Below are 21,732 nucleotides of genomic sequence, written 5' to 3'. Positions count from 1 at the left end.
GGTTTTGTGAGGGTGAGCTGGAGGGCCTCAGGCATTAACAGATTCAATTTGGAACTATGGGGTGGGAAGAGTGACTTAGATGCTTGGAGCTCAGTTCATTGGTGGACCAGACAGGAGGCCATGTGGCTGCAGAGGTTACTGGAGCACAGGAGGCAGTGGGGGAAGTGGTGGAATCTACGAACACCATTAATTTTGCATTAATACTGTTATATCCTCCACACATTTCCATCAACCCCGCCAGATTCTACTACTCACTTTCATGCTAGGAGCCAATTAGCCTCCTATCCTACACATCTTCGATATGTGGGAGATAGCCGGAGGTCAGGATTGAACTCAGAACATTGACACTGTGAGGCTGTGCCATAGCCTAGAGAACCTTCAGGAGGGAAGTGGGAGAAGCCATTATGTCCACATTGTCTATTACTACTGCAACAAGAACAATTCTTTGGTCTACCTGAATCCTACCACTCGAACTCCTTTGAATCCTGGGAGGATTTCAAACAGACTCTGCATCTGAAAAGGAAATAATACTTTGTGAACTTTCAAGAGATAACTTTGGTCTTGTGACTGGGTCAAAGGTTGTTGGTTCAAGGCCCTCCCCAGAGACTTGAGTACAAGGATCATTGAGTAATTGTGCAGTGTTTCTTGGGTGAAAATGTCATCTTTAGGATGAGCCATTGAAATCAGACCCTTTCTACTCACTCAATGAGCACATGGAAATTCTGTAAAGAGATGGGGGATCTCAGACAGTTGTAGAGTTATTCAGTGCTGCCTGCAAGGAATTTTACAATATCCCTTGTCTGGATGGGTCTCCTCTGGGTGCTCCAGTTTTTTCCCACCTTCCAAAAACGTATGGGGTTTGTAGGTTAATTGGTGTATTTGGATGCCACAGGCTCATCGGAGTGAAGTGCCTGTAACAGGGCTGTATCTCTAAACTTAAATCAGGCATAGAATTTGGCCCTTTGGCCCTTCACATCATGCTCACCCTTTTCCCATTAACACCAATCCCATTTTTCCATGTTAGAATGGTATTTTTCTTTTTTTTTTGAAAATTTTATTTTTCATTTGCATCAATAACAAACATAACATACTTATCCATAATCATACAAAGTCATAAAATTATGCAAAATGATATATAATTTTATATTTTCTCCCCCCTCCCTCCCCAAAAAAGTTGGAAAAAAAGAAAAACATTCTACCTGAATTTATCATATATCATTCAAGTTCAAATTTACAAATATTATCTTGAACCTCTAAGTTAGCTAGGGTGAGTTGGAATGGGAATGGTGGACACTGTGGATGAATTTTTACCAGTGAAATCCATATAGGGTTTCCAAATCTTATAAAATTTTTCTGGTTGATTCTGCAAATTATACATTATTTTCTCTAATGGTATACAATTTTGTAATTCCACTTGCCATCTATTCAACCTGACATTATTATCTAATTTCTATGTTACCGCCATACATTTCTTTGCTATTGCTACACTTAAAATGTCCTCTGACAGATATCTAACTTCAAATTACATATATATCACCTAATAAAAGTATTCTTGGATCTTTTGGTACTTGTATCTTCATAATTTGTCCCATCATCTTCCGAAAATTTTCCAACTTTTTCACATTCCCATACTGCATGTAAGAAAGTTTCTACATCTTTATTACATCTAAAACATTGATCAGAACAATTTGAATTAAGTCCATGTAACTTATGTAGATTATAATATAACTGATGTAAAAAATTGAATTGTACCTTTTGATATGACATTAATTGTATTAGTTCCACTCTCATAGCATAATTTTGACCATACATCTCCTTGAATTTGTATATTTAAATCTCTTTCCCATCTCAATTTGGATTTAAATAGGTATTTTTTCTGCACTCTTGCAATTTTATATACATGTCAGTAATAAATCTTTTAATAAACATATCAGTTATTAAATATTTAAATTGACTTTGTTCAAGTAATCTAAAATTCAATCCTAACTTTCTTTTTAAATATGATTTAAGTTGATAACAAGAAAAAATAGTATTTCTTGGTATATTGTACTTGTCTTTCAATGGCTCAAAGGTAAAAAAAAACTCAAAAAACAATTCTTTATCCTTTTTATTCCACAGTTATGCTAAATATCAAAAAATGAATTATTTACTGTAAAATGAATAAGAGGGTTTAGCTTTAATAACATTTTGGCTATTTGATAATTCTTAATTCCTCTTTCCATATGGATTTCATTCCATACTTTAAGTATATGTTTCAAAATTGGTGTCTCTAATTTCCCTTTTAACAGTTCTTCATGTCATTTATGCAAAATATGTTCAGAATTATTTTCTCCTATTTTACTCATTTCAATCTGTACCTACGCTGTCTTTTCACCAGTCTGGTAATAGGAAGACAAGAATCTAAATTGAGCTGCTTTATAATAATTTTTAAAATTAAGCAATCTTAGTCCCCTGATCATATTTCCAGGACAGTACTTTTCGATGACTTTCCTATTCATGTCTGTCCCAATGGCTCTTAAACATTAAATGCTCCTTCACAGGTATGTTCTAGATAACTTGAGTATTGTGTTCAGTTCTGATCACCTCATTACAGGAAGGATGTTGATGCTTTGGAGATAGTGCATAGGAGATGTACAAGGATGTTGCCTGGATTGGAGAACTTGTTTTATAACGCAAGGTTGACGGATCTTTGGAGCAACAGACAATGAGAGGTGACTTAATAGAGGTATGTAAGATTATGAGCAGATTAGATAGGATGGACAGCCAGCACCCTTTTCCTGGAATGATAGTAGCAAATACCAGAAAACATCTGTTTAAGGTGAGTGGAGGAAAGTTATTGGAGATGTCAGAGGTGAGTTTTTTTTTTACTCAGAGAGTAGTTGGCGCCTTGAATGCATTGCTGGGATGGTGGTGAAGGCTGGTGCAACAGGAATATGCCGATGGGTATGCGGATGTAAGACAAATAGAGGGTTATGGGTGTGAGGGAGGAAAAAAACTAGATTGTTGTGGAATAGGTTTCTACAGACCATTCCAACACTGTGGGCCAAAGGGCCCCTACTGTTTTATTTTCTGTGTTCCATAACCGTTCCCCTAAAATCCCCTTTAAAACTTCCACTTCTGGCTTGTTTAACTCTAGATATGCTATAGAGGATTCAAATGTTAATTTCCAAAAGACATGGGGCTCATTTATGGACTATTATCATAATCTTGAGATTTAAGGTTATTCTGGAATTTTGGCACCATGTTGTCCCTCTCCAGGTTGGTGTCACTTGATTAACACTTTCAACCTTGCTTAGAGGAAGGGGTTTGGAAATTATTCTTTTTGGGGTTTTTTTTGGTGTTAAACCATTTCATCAGATGCAGGGATCGACAATGAGATAGACAACAGACTCGCCAAGGCAAATAGCGCCTTTGAAAGACTACACAAAAGAGTCTGGAAAAACAACCAACTGAAAAACCTCACAAAGATAAGCGTATACAGAGCCGTTGTCATACCCACACTCCTGTTCGGCTCCGAATCATGGGTCCTCTACCGGCATTACCTATGGCTCCTAGAACGCTTCCACCAGCGTTGTCTCCGCTCCATCCTCAACATCCATTGGAGCGCTTTCATCCCTAACGTCGAAGTACTCGAGATGGCAGAGGTCGACAGCATCGAGTCCACGCTGCTGAAGATCCAGCTGTGCTGGGTGGGTCACGTCTCCAGAATGGAGGACCATCGCCTTCCCAAGATCGTGTTATATGGCGAGCTCTCCACTGGCCACCGTGACAGAGGTGCACCAAAGAAAAGGTACAAGGACTGCCTAAAGAAATCTCTTGGTGCCTGCCACATTGACCACCGCCAGTGGGCTGATATTGCCTCAAACCGTGCATCTTGGCGCCTCACAGTTTGGCGGGCAGCAACCTCCTTTGAAGAAGACCGCAGAGCCCACCTCACTGACAAAAGGCAAAGGAGGAAAAACCCAACACCCAACCCCAACCAACCAATTTTCCCCTGCAGCCGCTGCAACCGTGTCTGCCTGTCCCGCATCGGACTTGTCAGCCACAAACGAGCCTGCAGCTGACGTGGACTTTTACCCCCTCCATAAATCTTCGTCCGCGAAGCCAAGCCAAAGAAGAAGAAAATCTTATTTTATTGTTATGATTGTGTTCTGGATTCTTATGAGAATATTGTATAAATTTTAATTTTTTTTTTTCAAAATTTTGTAGCACCTTATATAATTGTTCTGTTCAATTGTTTAAAATATGTTTATTGATGTTTTACAATATAAACAGAAAAGGAAAAATCCCACCTCTAAACTATGCCCTAATTGCCAGTAGGTTGCCATACCTAACATGGGAAAAAATGGAGTATCTTCTCTATCTCTGCCTCTAATAATCTTACATGTTGGCATCAGGTCACCTCCAGTCTCCTTCACTCCAGGGAAATCAAGTCCATACCATCCAATCTCTCCCCATGACTGAAGTCCTCCAATCCAGGCAACCTCCTGGTGGGTAAATGTGAAACCAAATAAAACATTCCTTGTTGAAGGATGAAAGCCTGAAATGTTGGTTCTGTAATTTTGCTACATAAAGTACACTGTTTGACCATCTGAATTTCTCCAACCTTGTGTTTTTACTATACCCTCCTGGTAGGTCTCCTTTGTACTCTCTCCATCACAATCACATCCTTCCTAGAGGGTTAAACCAGAAAGTCTGCAGTGTAATACATAAAAGTGTTGGAGAACCTCAGCAGGTCACACAACATCTATGGGAGGTAAAGGGCAACTGTCATTTTGGGCCTGGGCCTTTTGTCAAGATGGTACCCAGAATTACACACAATCTCCCTAACATTCTGTCCAATATTGATCCCTCGGTGCCCATCATGGGAAAAGATTATCTCTTTATTTCTCACAATGACACTAGATAATCAGAGAGTTGGAGTAGCTCCTCAGCCAGTCCTGCCCTTCACTATAATCACAACTGACCTGTTCCAGGCATCTCAGCTCCCTGATCTTTCAGATATTTATCCACATCCTCTTTAATAACCCACAATTCTCCTGGGTAGAGATTTCCAGAGTGTAATGTGCGTCGAAAGAACTAAAGACTTGTTGATCTAAACCAAGGCTTTTATTAATTAAGACTGGAGCATATCACAAGTAGGTCGACCAGTCCAGAATGACCTGGTCTGGCTAGGAGCAATCCTTTGAGACCGGCCAGTAGGTGTGGCTACACTCTCAGCCAATCGCAGTCATCCTACACTACCATCTGTACATATGTACATATAGACATTGGTGATAGAATCTGTACTATCACACAGAGATTCACCACATTCTATGCACCTTAGATTTAAATGACTGTTTCCTCATCTCAAACATTTGACTGAGATGCTCTCACTAGTGGAAATATCTCCAGACATACCCTATCATTTTGTGAACTCCAGTGGTGGCTGGTGAGGGAGCCTGCAACACATGAAATGCACCCTTAATAACAACAATAGTGTAACAGAGATCTATAGGACGTTCATTGCTTTAGAACCTAGGTTTACAGACTGCGTGAAATATGCATGGTCACCCCGAGATTCTGCCTGTTGGGTTATTTGCACTGCCTCTAAAATCTGATAAAATTGGGAGTTATCCCCCCTTCTAATATTTAAATCTCCCAGAGGGTGGGAGAAAGGTAAGGAGAAATCCAGAAAACATTTGTGATCGTTTATTTCAGTGAATGAATGAATCCCAGTTGGGTGAATCCAGGATAAGAGGGCACGGTCTTAGAATTAGAAGGTACCCATTTAAAACTGAAGTGAGGAGAATTTCTTTAGCCAGAAGGTCATGGATTTGTGGAATTCGTTGCCACATATAGCCATGGAGGCCTGATTATTTGGGGAGTTTAAGGAGAAATTGATAGGTATCTAATTAGTCAAGGTATCAAGGGATATGGGGAAAAGGCAAGACATTGGAACTAGAAATGAGAACAGTTTAGCTCAGGCTGCATTTACAGAGAAGACTTGATGGGCCAAATGGCCTAATTCTGTTCCTTTATCTTGTGATCTTGTGTACCAGGTTGAAAAACAAGAAGTTTATATTTTGTCAGAAAGCCAGACATTCCAGCAGATGTTTGCACTGTACTTGCCTGAATCTCTAACAGCCGGGAAATACCCTGGTACTCCAGTGAGTTGGGGTCACTGAGGTCTGTGCTATAGTTAGCACTGGTGATTTTAACGCTGAACTTCACAACTTGTTCTGATGGTTGCTCTGGGATGATGTTAGTTACGTGCACATCCTGTAACACAAAGAAAGGGATGTTATCTTCATTCACATTGAATGGGTTGCTCACAAAACACAGCTGCACTTAATCAAATGACTATATTAGTGCCTGTAATAAATCACTTCGTTTATGTTTTTTTTCACAGCCACAGCATTCTAGGAAATTATTCCCAATTTCGCAGAATGCAGTCTGAGTATAAAGATCAGAAGGGATTAAGGACTCATTCCCGTTCTGACATTCTACTTCCTCGACTAGTCATTTTCATGGATTGCCTGCAGTCTGAAATGAACTACAGGTGATCCGTGAACAACTGGCTAAGGAGTAGGATGTCCACCCTCCTTAAGTACTGCACTTCAGGTATTCCGTCTAAACTCGCAGTGTGATTATGGATATTTGGAATTTTAGTCATTCCTGTATGAACAGCCTTTCCGGGAAGATAGGGAGACACTTCAGAATGGAAAAAACCATGAAAGTTCTATGTAATAAAACATGCTTGTTTCTTTGCAGAATGCCTACAAGTTCACCTAAACCAGATCAAAGAATGTTAAAGCAGCCAAACAGTTTACAGCAAATTTCAAATATTAACTATTGGTGATTCTAAAAGACCAGTTCCTCTTAATGTACCTTCAAGCAAATGTGCCAGGAGTGAAGCATCTGATTGGTTAGAGGATCCATTCTGATTGATGCAATTTAATCAAATATCCTTAACCATAGAATGCTACAGTACAGAAAACAGGACATTCAGTCCTTCTAGTCAGTTTTGAAATATTATTCCGCTAGTCCCATTGACCTGCATCCAGTCCATAACCCTCCAAACCTCTCCCATCCACGTATCTATCCAATTAATTCTTAAAACTTAAGATTAAGCCCACATTTACCATGACAGATGGCAGCTTGCTCTGCATTTTCACCACTCTCTGAGTGAAGAAGTTCCCCCTAATGTTCCCCTTCACCCTAAAGCCATGTCCTCTTGTATTTATCTCTCCTAATCCAAGTGGAAAGAGCCTACTCACATTTATTCTGTCTATTCCCCTCACAATTTTGCAAACTTCTATCAAATCTCCTCTCATTCTTCTATGCTCCAAGGAATAAAGTCCTAACCTGTTTAATCTTTTCCCTGTAACTCATCTCCTGAAGACCTGGCAACATCCTAGTAAATCTTTTCTGCAATCTTTCAATCTTACTGACATCCTTCCAGTAGTTAGGCGAACAGACTGCACACAATACTTCATATTTGGCGTCACCGATGTCTTATACAACCTCACCATAGCATCCAAACTCCTATATTCAATACTTTGATTTACAAAGGTCAAGATGGCAAAAGCTTTCTTTACAATCCTGTCTACCTGTGACACCACTTTAAGAAAATTATGTATCTGTATTCCCAGATCCTTTTGTTCCTCCGCACTCCTCAGTGCCCTATCATTTACATGCATGTCCTACCTTGGTTTATCCTTCCAAAATACAACACTTCACACTTGTCTGCATTAATTTCCATTGCCATTTTTCAGCCCATTTTTCCAGCTGGTCTAGATCCCTCTGCAAGCTTTGAAAGCCTTCCTCGCTGTTCACAATGCTTCCAATTTTAGTGTAATCTGCAAACTTGCTAATCCAATTTACCACATTATTATCCAGATCATTGATATGGACACAAACCACAATGGTCCCAGCACTGATCCCTGAGGCACACCACTAATCATGGGTCTTCAGTTTGAGAAGCAATCTTCCACTACCACTCTCTGTGGTCTCCCATTCAGCCACTTTCAAATCCATTTTACAACATCTCCATGGATATCTAATGTTTGAACCTTCTGAACAAACTTCCAATATGGGACTTTTTCAAAGGCCTTACTAAAGTCCATATAGACAACATTCACAGTCTTTCCTTCACCTACCTTCTTGGTAACTTCGTTGAAAAACTATAAGATTTGTTAAACATGACCTACCATGCACAAATCCATGCTGACTATCTTTAATCAGCAATTGGCTGTTCTAATACTTGTATATCTGATCTCACAGAACACCCTCCAATAATTTACCTGCTACTGATGTCAGGCTCACTGGCCTGTAATTTCCTGGTTTACTTTTGGAGCCTTTTTTAAACAATGGAGCAATATGAGCTACTCTCCAATCCACCTGTGGCGAAGGACATTTTAAATATTTCTATCAGGGTCCCTGCAATTTCTACGCTAGTCTCCCTCAAGGTCCATGGAAATATCATGTCAGGCCCAGGGAAATTTATCTACCTTTATTTATTGTAAGGCAAAAAGCACATTGAGGGCCGAAGGGCCTGAACTCTGCTGTATTGTTCTATGTTCTAAGTCATGAGTATGACAGCAAATGCTGTTCAGATAATGTCTGAACAAGTGGATCCAGTTACCCAGTTAATCTATTACTTCTCAACCTGGAATCATTTAAAAAAGGCAACAGCCTTTCTTCAATCTCTATATGTTCCATGCCACTACTGCTTGTTTCCCTTCCTTCCTTATACACTATGCAATTTCCTGAATAAATACTGATGCAAAAAAACTGTTCAAGATCTCCCCCTTCTTATGAGGCTCCTCTCATAGACAGCCTCTTTGAACTTCTAGGGTATCAATTTTTCCCTTACTATCCTTTTACCCTTAACATACTGTAGAAACCCTTCGGGGTTTACCTTCATGTCATCTGCCAAAGCAATCTCATGCCTTCTTTTTGCCTTACTTATTTCCTTCTTAAGTACTTTCTTACATTTTCTGTACTCTTCTAGTACCTAATTTGTTTCTTGTTGTCTATAATTGTTGCCCACCTCTCTTCTTAACCAGATCCCTAATATCCCTTGAAAACCAAGGTTCCCTTTGCCTGTTAATTTTGCCTTTAATCCTGTCAGGAATATGCAAAATCTGCACTCTCAAAATTTTGCCTTTGTAGGCCTTCCACTTACTGAACACATCCTTGCCAGAAAACAACTTATCCCAATCCTTTCCCATTTCCACAAAATTAGTCTTTCTCCAATTTAGAACCTCAACTTGAAGACCAGATCTATCCCTGTCCATAAGTAACTTGAAATTAATGACATTATGGTCACTGTTTGCCTACATATACTTCTATCACCTGACTTGTCTGGTTCCCTAATAGGAGATAAGAACTGCATTCTCTCTTGTTGGTACCTCTATATATTGATTTCAAAAACTTTACTGAACACATTTAACCTGCCGATCCAACTGATCTTATTGAACTGGTGAAAAATAATTTTTTAAAACTACAATATAACCTTTATGCTAATGGAACCAGCAGTCATAGCTCTACATCACTGATTATAAAACATAAGTTCAAATCCCACCACAGGATTTGGAGTTTACATTCAAATAATAAATCTGGAACTCTGAAAAAAAAGCTGGTCTTGTTGGTGGAATAAGGAAACTACTGAATCATTGTAAAAACATAATTGGTTCACCTTTATAGCAGGAGATCTATCCTCCTTCCCCAGGCTGGGCAAAATGTAGCTCCAGACCCATTGTAGCGACTACTTTCCATTAGAGTCACTTGGATGCTAAAAGAATCCTAATTTTTATGTTTAAAAATAATAATTACCATCATAAAGAAAAAAACAAAGTACATAGTAATATATAATTGGGTAAAATCCAAAAAAAATAAAAGTAAATTATCAAAACTTTCTGTCTCTTGTAAAAGACAGATGATGGTAATCGGTCTGTTCAGAAAGCCAATTTTAGTCTTGATCTGAACTTGACATACAAGTCCCCTTTTGTCCTGAATGGTATCAACAATCTTCCCCAGATTGTCTCCTATTCAGCATTAACCAGTTCTTCAACTATGAGACCACTGTTTTTTTTGAGTCTCAAGATTTCTTGTCTCCTTTTGTGATAGATTTCTTTGATGGATGGTATCTGATTCAGATTAAGCAAGAACATCGCTTGCTTGTTTTCTCTTTCTTCCAAGATACAGAAGCAGTCTTTTAAGTCTGAGCATCCATGCTGTTGCCTTTTTCAAATGATTCCAGGTTGAGAAGTAATAGATTAAGTGGGTAACTGGATCCACTTGTTCAGACATTATCTGAACAGCATTTGCTGTCATACTCATGATTTAGAACATAGAACATAGTTCAGGCCCTTCGGCCCTCGATGTTGCATCAACCCATATATTCTTTCTTTAAAAAAAGTGTACTAAACCTTCCCTATCCCATAACCCTCCATTTTTATTTTATCCATGTGCCTGTCTATGAGTCTCCAATGTTTCAGCCTCTGCCACCATCCCTGGCAATGCATTTCCAGGCATCCACTATTTTCCGTGTAAAAAAAAATGTACCCCTGATATTTTCCCTAAACTTCCCTCCCTTAACTTTGTACATATATCCTCTGGTGTTTACTATTCCTTTCCTGGGAAACAGGTGCTGGCTGTCCACCCTATCTATGCCTCTCATAACCTTGTAGACCTCTAACAAGTCTCCTCGCATCCTTCTACACTCCAAAGAGAAAACTCCCTGCTCCGCTAACCTTGCCTCATAGACTTGTTTCCCAATCCAGACAACATCCTGGTAAATCTCCTCTGCACCCTCTTCATAGCTTCCACATCCTTCCTATAATGAGGTGACTAGAATGGAACACAATGCTTTAAGTGTGGTCTTACCAGAGATTTGTAGATTTGCAACATGACCTCTCTACTCCTGAATTCAGTCCCCCTATTAATGAAGCCCAGCATCCCATAGGCCCTCTTAACTATCCTATCAACTTGTGCAGTGACCTTGAGGGATGTAGAATTTGAACCCCAAGGTCCCTCTGTTCATCCACACTCTTAAGTAACTAACCATTAACCCTGTACTCAGCCTTCTGATTTGTCCTTCCAAAATGCATCACCTCACATTTCTCTGGATTGAAATCCACTTGCCACTTTTCTGCCCAACTCTGCATTATGTCTATTTTCTCTCGTAACCTTTGACAACCTTCAGCTCTATCCACAACTCTTTGTGTCAACCGCAAACTTACTGACCCATCCTTCAATCTATTCATCCAGATCATTTATAAAATCACAAAGAGTAGTGGGGGGGGGGGGGGGTCCCAGAACAGATCCCTGCACCACTAAACTAGTCACCAACCTCCAGGTAGAATTCTTTCCTTCCACCACTATTCTCTGTTATCTTCTTACAAGCCAATTTTTTATCCATACAGCTAATTTTCCACTGATACCATGCCTAATGACTTTCTGAATGAGTCTCTCATGTCAAATTCCTTGCTAAAATCCATGTAGACCACATCTACTGCCCTATCCTCATCAATTACTTTTGTTACCTCCTCAAAAAACCTAATTAGACTCATGAGGCATGACTTTCCCTTCACAAAACCATGCTGACTATCCTTGAGTGGACTGTACTTCTCCAAATGCTCATAGATCCTATCCTTAAGAATCCTCTCCATAAGTTTTCACATCTAGCATCGTGCTTTTGTCCTTCTACCCTAATCTCTGCACTCACATTCTGATTCCCATCCTCTGCCAAACTAGTTTAAAGCCTTCCCAACAGCTCTAGCAAACCAGCCCAATATGATATTGATCCCCCTCCAGTTCAGGTGCAGCCTGTCCTTTCTGTACAGGTCAGACCTTCCACAGAAGAGATCCACAAATCTGAATCCCTGCCCCCACTCTTCAGCCACGCATTCATTTGCCACAATATCCTGTTCCTACCTTCTCTGGTGCATGGCACAGGCAGCAATCCTGAGATTACCACCCTTGAGGTTCTGCTTTTTAACTTCTTTCCTAACTCCCTATGTTCCCTCTTCAAGAGCTCATCCCTTCTCCTATCTATGTCATTGGTCCCAACATGGGCCACGACATCTGGCTGTTCACCCTCCCCCTCCAGAATGCTACGATCAGAGACATCCCTGAACCTGGAAGGCAACATCCCATCCTGGAGCCTCAATCTTGTTCACAGAACCTCCTACCTATGTCTAACCAAAGAGTCCCTACTCACCACCACTCTCCTCTTCTCCCCCCTCCTCTTCTGAGCTGGGTGTGGGGGGTAGCCTCTGTGCCAGAGAAGTGACCACCACAACTTGTCCCTGGTAGATTGTCTAACAATAGTTTCTAAAACAGTGTACTTGCTGATGGGGATGGCCACAGGGTTGCTCTGCTCTTTCCATCTCTTCTCATTCCCTCTCCTGATAGTCATTTCAGGGTCTTCTCGTAAGATTTCCTCTAATTTATCAGAATTTTGAAGCCACTCTGCCTGCGCCTGTAGAAGATACCGAGGTCCAGACACCTTCAGAAAAGACTAGATTTTCAAACCTCGGGAAGCCAGGTTTGCTGGATTGTTAACTGTGTTGACCTTTCTCCACTGTATTGGATGTGAAGACGTTATCAATTTAAGCGACTCTGTTAGCCATGAAAGTTCTAAACCTTGTGGTTTTATTTTTTGATGTATTTGAGTACAAAGGGGCCATCAGTCCAAAATATGGAGCATTTTAGTTCCATCTCCAACTCTCTTTTCAACATTGTGTCCATACTGCTCACCATAGAAGCAGCCATCAATTCCTTTCGAGGGATAGTGACTGGGTTTAATGGAGCCACTCTGGCCTTGCCCATTGCAAATTCACCATATACTTGATCCTGGTTAACATGTAGTAACAGGTAACTAACAGTTCTGTAACCGTCTTCACATGTATCAACAAAATGATGCAGTTGAACAGATGTCACTGTTCCAAAGTTCGTGGGTTTGAAGCATCTGTCAACCTTGAAGTCTTCCAGCTTATGAAGATCCTGAATCCAACATGTCCATTCCTGTACAATGGAGTCTGGTATCTTATCATCCCAATCACTCCTTTTACTTCACAAATCTTGAAGGATCTTATTGGCAGTCTGGACTACTGGTGCCAATATTCCTAGGGGATCATGTATCGGACTTATTGTTGAAAGAATTCCACTTGTTGTGAGAGGTTGGTCCTTCAAAATAATTTTGAACTTAAAAATGTCACACCGAACACCCTATTGCACACCAAACACCCTCTCCACATGAAAGCTGTCATGGTCCAAGTCTAGATTTTTCATTTCTTTTGCCCTTCCTGTTTTAGGTATGGCAGCCAACACATGACGACTGTCACTTATCCATTTGATTAGTAGAAAGCCTCCCTTGAAGCAAGTCATGATAAAGAGCTATTGCAACTTTTTCTGAAGATGCAGAAGTGAAACAGTCATCTTCATAGAAATTATTCATGATGCTTATAGCTTGAGAGCTAAACTGATCCATATTTTCCTCAACACACTTTCTAAGGACAAAGTTTGCACAACTTGGAGATGAAGTTGCTCCAAATAGATGCACTGTCATTCTGTATTCTACCATGTTCTAACTGTAATCTCTATCCGGCCACCAGAGGAATCATAACAAGTCACGATAATTCATTTGGTGCTTTCATCTGGTGGAACATTGCTTCAGTGTCTGCAGTGATGACAACAGGTTCTTTACAGAATCTGTCATCAACATACTGGTCAAATCTGGACCTTGTAAGTGCTTAGTATTTAGTGATATTCCCTGTCACAGTCAAACACCACTCAGTTTTTTTCTTTTGTGGATGCAAAACCCCATAGTGTGGTAAATACATTTTTTTTGCCATCTCTACGTTCTGAGATGTCATCTGCTACTTTCTCTGCATAACCTTTAAATATGATGTCAGACATGCAGTTAGTGTAATCTGAATGAAAGAAAGATTCTTTCTTGAATCTTCTCTTTAAATTTAGTGTACATTATTCGACAACGCTTCTATTTATCAGACATGCAAAATTCCCTTTTCTTTAAAGGTAATACAAGATCATTAACTAGCTTGGCAGATTTGTTGGTCTTCCTTTGAAGGTTCTTGGACTTTCCTGAGGTACTCAGGAAAGTCAGTCTTGAACTGTTGCTCCCACAGCTCTTCATGTTTACCAATTGATATCTTGTAGTCGACTGATCCTGAACCTCATTTCTTCCTCCTAATGGTCCATTAATTGTCCAACCAACATAGTTTTGACAGCGTAAGGTGCACCTCCCATACTCATTATATCTAGTGGTTCCAGAGCTTTTGGTACATATGAACCAATAAGCAACTCTATCTCAGAGTTGATTTTGCATAAATGAACATTTTACAAATGCGTCCTCAGTTCAATGTTATTTTGATGTGGGATGTTTCCTTTATGGACAGGCATAGTTTTCAGAGTGTATATGCCTGGGAGGTCACAAAAACCGTTACTATCCAGCTTAGTGCCGTCTAAGCCCAAAACAATGCTAGTTTCAATGATTTTAACTTTACCTAAAGTTCTCAATAGAATTTTTGACCTTCTTCCTTGAAGATTAATCTTATTCATTAGCCCCATAGTGAAAATGACACAGTGCTACTTAGGTCAAGAAATGTACAAGTATGCACTATTGCACTCCCTTCCTTGGCCTTGACTTGCATAGGTACCATCAAAAGTTTCCAGCCCCAGTAAGACCATTTGTCTGTACCAAGGCTACAGCACCTTTTTGAGCTGCTTCTTTTGTTGCTGTTTGTTCCTTTTCTGTATTCTTCTTTTCCTAGAAGATGTGTAGCATTTTGAGATGCTACACATGTTGCAGCCGAGTTGCTTTTTGTAGTTTTTGCTGATGTGCCCTTTACACGGACAACCAAAGCGTACTCCATTTTCCTTCAGAAAATTGATTTTCTCACTATGCGTCTTCTTTTCCAACTGTACACACATTTCCAAAGCATGTATATCTTTACAGAACAAACATTTCTTCACAGCAGGAAAACTCTCCTTTTCCTTGATCCTTATCTGCAACTATAACAGTGGCAGCAAATACTGTATACTTTTTTTCAATTTTGGACGAGGTTGTGATTTGGACCTCATGACATCTTTCCTCTCTGTCTGAGTGTCTTTGATATTTCCATACACTGGATCTGAAACACTGTCCACTTGCCCTTCAATGAAATCCACCAAATCTTAAGTAACATTTGATCATATTTTTTTTCTGGTATTCAACAACGAAACTTCTCCATATTTCTCTCATCTGGTTGGGTAATTTATATAAAATGATTCACATATTAGTAGACATGTTAAGCCCTTGTAGATAGTTGACCTCAGCCATGGCATTGCAACATCCTCTTAGAAAGATGTTGTAAGCTTGTACATGTAGAACTTTTGTGTCATCCTGTTTGATTGAGGACTAAGAAAGAACCTTCTGTATATAAGATGTAGCAATTTTATGCTTGTGGCCAAAATGCTTCTTTAGTAAAGATTTAGCCCTCTCGATTCCTTCATTCGGGGGAAACTCCTTACAAGTTCTTCTGGTTGTGGCTTGTGAACTGTTGCAAACAATATAGACAATTCTCCAAGTTTTGGCTCTTACTCTCAATACTACGTTCAAAGTGTTCATGAAGGCTTGGAACTGAAGTGGGTCACCATTAAAAACTTGAATCTCTCTCGGGTAGAGAAGAGAGAGAATGTAACTGGATTAACGATGCAGCCATTTCATCTTGCTTTCTCGTGCCTGAGTGTATGTTGCTTTGTTCACCCGGATTTCTGAAACCCGACTGGAGCATCAAGTAATCTGTAGTGAGAGATTGGATTTGGCTCACATTTCTGTCTGCTGTGGATATTGTTGGGGTTTGAGGACTGGCATCACTGTGCCTTAACATAGTTTGTTCAGGTACATGCACATCTTGTAGCTGTGGCAGAAAAGGTTCTGCCTTAGTATTAATTTTTTTCTTCCTGTTGTGCTTCCTAAAAACATGACTCCATAACATTAGACGTTTTAGATAAATTACTTCGAACATCAAATCCCTTTGAGGATGTTAGTATCTTAATTTTATCCTTAGCAACAGCAAAGTTTTTTTTCCATCTCCATTTCCTCTCTTTTCCTCTTTAGCTGCTCCTCCTGCAGCTCCCATCTCTGTTCCTCTTCCCTCCGAAGCTGCTCCCTTTTCCTCCTTAGCTGCTCCTCCAGCTCTTCTAAGGCAAATTTATTTTGAAGCAATTCTTGTTCTGCAAAAAGAGTCGCAATGCCAGCCTGAACCTTTATACGTGCAGATGCAGTACTCGAAGTACTGGAAACACTGGAATTTGCTCTAGAAGAATTTTATTTGCTTCTCCTGCTTCCAGCATTTGATGCACTATCTTCTGGTCATACTTCATCCTGTATGCCAAATGTTGCCTTAATATCTGACTTTATCTCCATTTTGAACTTCCCATCCCCCACATCATCATCTTGTGACACGCCTTCAGAAATTTCCAAGTGGCTCTCAGCAACCAAACCCTTCTCTGCTTCTCTTGTTTGTTTCAGTCTTGTAAAGAGAACAGTGCTGCTGTTGCAATTCTTCTCTAAGTTCTGTGACCTTCATCTTCTCGATCCATTGCTCCTCAGAGGCAACAGCTTCAGCAGCAGTTGCCATTTCATCCTTATTCATCTAGCCGACTGCTGTTCTCAGGCACCAACCAAAACTAAAAACAGTTCTCAAAGGACAAGGGGCAGCAACTCTAAACTGTGTTCAAACTTGCAATAAAAACATAGCAGGAATCCTTATGTAAGGTTTACAGCTTCCGATGGCCTTGATGCTGCTGTTGACAATCATGCTTCCATGCATTCAAAATGGTCTAAACAAAGCCCAATCGATCCAACCAAAATTCCAAATCCAAATTTCAACTTTCTATTGATTTAAATTGTAGTGATTACTTTCCATTATAGTTGCTTGGATGCTCAAAGCTTGTTGTTATCTTTGACTCATTCAAACAAATTCATACTAGAGTTGAGTTTTCAGTAAGTTTAGTAAATGCTATTAAACATTGTTAACGTTATTATAAGTTGTTAAACGTTGTTACAAATTGTTAAAAACTCCATAGAAAATGTTGGAAATAGCTTTTACAATGATTTATCAAATGTAATATCCAGCCAGATAAAACATATAAAATGTTATGTTTCTCACCTTAACAAGAACTTTAGTTTCGTTCACAATGTCATTTGAGATCTTGATACTAGGAGTTGATGATGCTGATGGCAAGAAGATCTCTGAAAATAAAGTTAGTTTTAAGAAGTAAGTTCATGGGATGATTTAATGAGAACCCTCGGTGGCAACATCAAGGGAGCAACTTTTTGAATGAATGAATGAACAAGGGTTTATTGTCATGTACACGAGTACAATATATTTATGAAATGAAAGTCTTGCTTGCTGCATCTCCCCAGTTAAACACACATTACTACACATTAAAAATTAAATATCACTACAATGAAGATAAAAAAATAAAATAAAGAAAATAAAGTAAAATTAATAATACATATTAAATTAATAATACTTTTCTTTCTTTGTTTACATTTCTCTCTTCTGTATCTTTTCTTGAGTAGTTTTTGCACTACTGATAAGCAGGAAGAAGAATCTCAGGGTTGCATATGATGTCATGTATGTATTCTGAAAATAATTCTGAACTTTGAACAAATCATTGTTGTTTAGTTTCAATCTACCAGACAACAGTTACTACCTCCTCTTCTCCCTACTCCTCTCCTTCATCAGAAATCTGCATGAGTCCTGATAGAAACATAGAAATAGGTGTAGGAGTAGGCCAGTTGGTCCTTCAAGCCTACACTGCCATTCATTTTGGTCATGGCTGATCATCTTCTAAGTACCCAGTACCTGCCTTCTCCCGATACCCCCTAATTCGCTTAGTCACGCGGGCCAAATATAACTCCTTCTTAAGTATAGATAAGGAACTGGCTTCAACTACTTCTTGTGGCAAAGAATTCCACAGAATTACCACTCTCTGAGCGAAAATTATTTTTCTCATCTGAATCCTAACAGACTTCCCCCTTATCCTTAAACTGTGACCCCCCTGGTTCTGGTTTTCCCCAACATCGGGAACAACTTTCCTGCATCTAGCCTGTCCAATCCCTTAAGAATTTTGCACATTTCTATAAGATCCCCCTCAATCTTCTAAATTCCAGCGAGTATAAGTAAAATTATTTTTCTCATCGGAGTCCTAACAGACTTCCCCCTTATCCTTAAACTGTGACCCCCGGTTCTGGTTTTCCCCAACATCGGGAACAATCTTCCTGCATCTAGCCTATCTAATCCCTTAAGAATTTTATACATTTCTATAAGATCCCCCCTCAATCTTTTAAATTCCAGCAAGTATAAGTCTTGTCGATCCAGCCTTTCTTCATATGCAAGTCCTGCCATCCCTGGTATCAATCTAGTGAACCTTCGTTGCACTCCCTCTATGGCAAGGACACCTTGCCTCAGACAAGGAGACCAAAACTGTACACAATACTCCAGGTGTAGTCTCACCAAGGCCCTGTACAACTGCAGTAGAATCTCTCTGCTTCTGTACTCGAATCCTCTTGCTATGAATACCAACATACCATTCACTTTCCTCACTGCCTATGCCATTTGCATGCCCACTTTCAATGACTGCTGCACAGTGACACCCAGGTCTCATTGCATTGCTCCTTTTCCTAATTGGACACCATTTAGATAATGATCTTCTCTCCAGTTCTTGCCTCTAAAGTGGATAACCTCACATTTATCCACAGTATATTGTATCTGCCATGCATTGGCCCACTCACCTAACTTGTCCAAGTCACCCTGCATCCTCTTAGCATCCTCTACTCAGCTAACCCTGCCACCCAGCTTGGTGTCATCTGCAAACTTGGAGATACTGCTTTCTATTCCCTCATCTAAGTCATTGATATATATTGTAAATAACTGGGGTCCTAGCACTGAGCCTTGCGGTTCCCCACTAGTCACTGTCTGCCATTCTGAAAAGAACCCATTTATTCCTACTCTTTGCTTCCTGTCTGTCAACCAATTCTTTATCCACCTCAATACCATACCTCCTATACTGTGTGCTTTAAGTTTGTACACTAATCTCCTGTGCAAGACCTTATCAAAAGCCTTCTGAAAGTCCAGATCTATCACTTCCACTGGTTCTCCCTTATCCATTCTACTAGTTACATCCTCAAAAAATTCTATAAGATTTGTCAGTCATGATTTTCTCAACCCGAAATATTGACAACTTATTTCCCTCCATAGATGCTGCTTGACCCGCAGAGTTTCTCCAGCAGCTGATCTTTTGTTCCAGATTCCAGCAACTGCAGAGCCTCTCCTGTCACTTTCTTCCAGTCTGGTTTTGTGTGTTCACAGAAGGCTGATGAGACTAATTTGGGAAGTGTATATTTTAACAGCTTCTATTGGTAAGAGCCTACATATAATTATTAAAACCTCTTTCCTTGTTGAATTACCTGGATCAAATTCTACTTCCCCTCAGGAGGTTCTGACCTAAAATTTTGACCAAACATGGAATCACTGCCAACATTTTTATCCTTGATGAAATGAATCAGTGAGCAGTTGTATACCCAGTCTACCATTGAGTGCAGGCAGAGCTTCTGGATTCAGAGCTGCACTTCCACAGATGACCTGCTGGCATTGGGGCTCTGTTATCATGGGCTAGTATTAAATGAGCAATATAATCACAAAGGGAGACTCATCTAAACCTAGAAAGAGACTTTCCACTTTGCTTGCTCCTATATTTCAAGTTCAAGTTGATCATCATTGATATACAACCAAATATAACAGCATTTCTCTGGACCACAGTCCACAGTCATTCACATAAAGATATAATTTGCAATAAATATATAAAAATATTTTGGAGTAATTTACTCAGTTACAGGATACCATTCATCAATCTCATTGCTTATGCAAAGAAGCTATTTCCCAGCCTGGCAGTCCTGATTTTGATGCTCCTGTATCTTTACCTTGATGGTAGTGAGGCAAAGATACTATGTGGTGAATGGAAAGGGTCCTTAATAATTCTTTGAGCCCCATTTAAGCAATGCTCCTGGTGAATGTTGTCAATGGAGGAAAGGAGGAAAGCCAGTGATCTTCTTGGCTGTTTTGATGATTCTATATAGTTCTAAACTTCTCGAGTTTGTTTCCTATACCTTGTATATTTTTCAAATGGCTCTGAAACACTTCACACTTATGTATGTCTTATTAGTTTACATTTACCTCCCATGCCACTTTCCCTCTTTTATATCTCTCACAGTTTTATCAGTCACTTGAATGAACCCCTCCTTGGTAAAAGATGCCCCTCCAATGTTTAACTGTACTTTTCTCTACATCCCACTTACCGAAACACAGAATCCTGCCCCTTTCTTTTTATGAAGTATGCACTTAATTATAGGTTGGCTTGCCTGGATAGCATGCAAACAAAACTTTCTATAGAACTCTGATACACATAATAATAAACAATTCAATTTATGCAATTCACTTGGGTTATGACAAAGTACCAGCTGTGAAAAAGCATGGCTTTGGAAGATAAGGCATCTAGTTTATGCCTTTCTGCTGGCTGAAGTTCAGCCCTATGTTTTGCAGAAGTCATGTCACAGATTAGATATCAAAGACCGAAGTGAAATCGTACCTGTAGTTGGCACAGAGATCGTAGTAGGTTGATTATCCACTGGGATACTTTCTCGGCAAAGAGAAAAAGAAGCATATATAATCATTTATCATTAAATTTATTCAATTTACGGGCTCATTAGAGGAGAGAGGAAATATGCATCAAACTTATTAACAATACAAACATAACCAATCCTGTCTGTACTCATGCACAGAATGAGAGGCTGGTGGGACTCCATTGGTCAGGCAGCATCCAAGGATAGAAATGGCCATCCAACAGTTCAGGCTGGGACTCCTTATAGAAATGAAGCAGAAAGGAATGAAATCAAGGGAGGGGGTAAGAAACTGGGGAATGGCCAAGAAGTGATGGGATATTGGACAGAAGCTGGTAAGTCGGGTAGAGGGAGAGACCACTGGGAGTGGTAAAACTACATAAAGAAGGGGTGGAAACAGTGGAACAAGATAGAGGGGAGGTTACCTCAAACTTGAAAAATCAATATTCATGCCATTAGGTTTAAGACTGTCCAGGAGGAATATAATGTGTTGTTCCTCAAGTTTAGGTTTGGCTTCACCTGGCAATGATGAGGCTGAGGACAGCCATGTGAATGGTGAGGGGAATTAGAATATTTGGCAACCAGGAGTTTCAGCTTGGTGATTGGTGAAGCTGTCAATCAATCAAGATAAGACCTTAGTTAATATTATGTTCACTTCCGATACCTCCTCACTGGAAAGATGTGGATGCTATAGAGAGGGTGCAGAAGAGATTTACAAGGATGTTGCCTAGATTGGAGAGCATGCCTTATGAGGATAGGTTGAGTGAACTTGGTCTTTTCTTCTTGGAGTGACAAAGGATGTGGGGTGGCCTGATGGAGTTGTACAAGATGATGAGAGGCATTGATTGTGCAGATGGCCAGTAGTTTTTTCTCAGGGCTGAAATGGCTAACATGAACATAGACATCACAGCAAAGTATAGGCCCTTCAGCCCACGATGCTGTGGCAAACTATATAAACATACTCAATAAATGAAATTTTCCCTACCTCATAACCCTTTATTTTTCTTACATCCATGTGCCTGTCTAAGAGTCTTTTAAATGTACCTGTTGTA

General features: G+C 39.8%; 1 protein-coding gene across 19 annotated transcripts in view; it reads right to left on the bottom strand.

Annotated features, from left to right (window-relative positions):
- LOC138760861 (interphotoreceptor matrix proteoglycan 1-like) overlaps nt 1-21,732 on the bottom strand; it is a 175,005-nt gene that overhangs the window by 49,760 nt on the left and 103,513 nt on the right. For 17 of the 19 annotated variants that reach the window (XM_069932080.1, XM_069932073.1, XM_069932087.1 and 14 more), the window contains 4 exons: nt 20,650-20,696; nt 17,166-17,248; nt 6,112-6,261; nt 455-513 (listed from right to left, as the gene is read on the bottom strand). In XM_069932080.1, the coding sequence (XP_069788181.1) occupies nt 455-513; nt 6,112-6,261; nt 17,166-17,248; nt 20,650-20,696 (339 nt within the window). Of the gene's footprint in view, nt 1-454; nt 514-1,537; nt 1,666-4,384; nt 6,066-6,111; nt 6,262-17,165; nt 17,249-20,649; nt 20,697-21,732 lie in introns of those variants that run through there. The other 2 variants (XM_069932094.1, XM_069932092.1) reach the window with 2 other exon arrangements.

The sequence above is a fragment of the Narcine bancroftii genome, chromosome 4, assembly GCF_036971445.1.
Source record: "Narcine bancroftii isolate sNarBan1 chromosome 4, sNarBan1.hap1, whole genome shotgun sequence".
Classification (NCBI taxonomy): domain Eukaryota; kingdom Metazoa; phylum Chordata; class Chondrichthyes; order Torpediniformes; family Narcinidae; genus Narcine; species Narcine bancroftii.
This window is presented reverse-complemented; position numbering and strand designations above follow the sequence as displayed.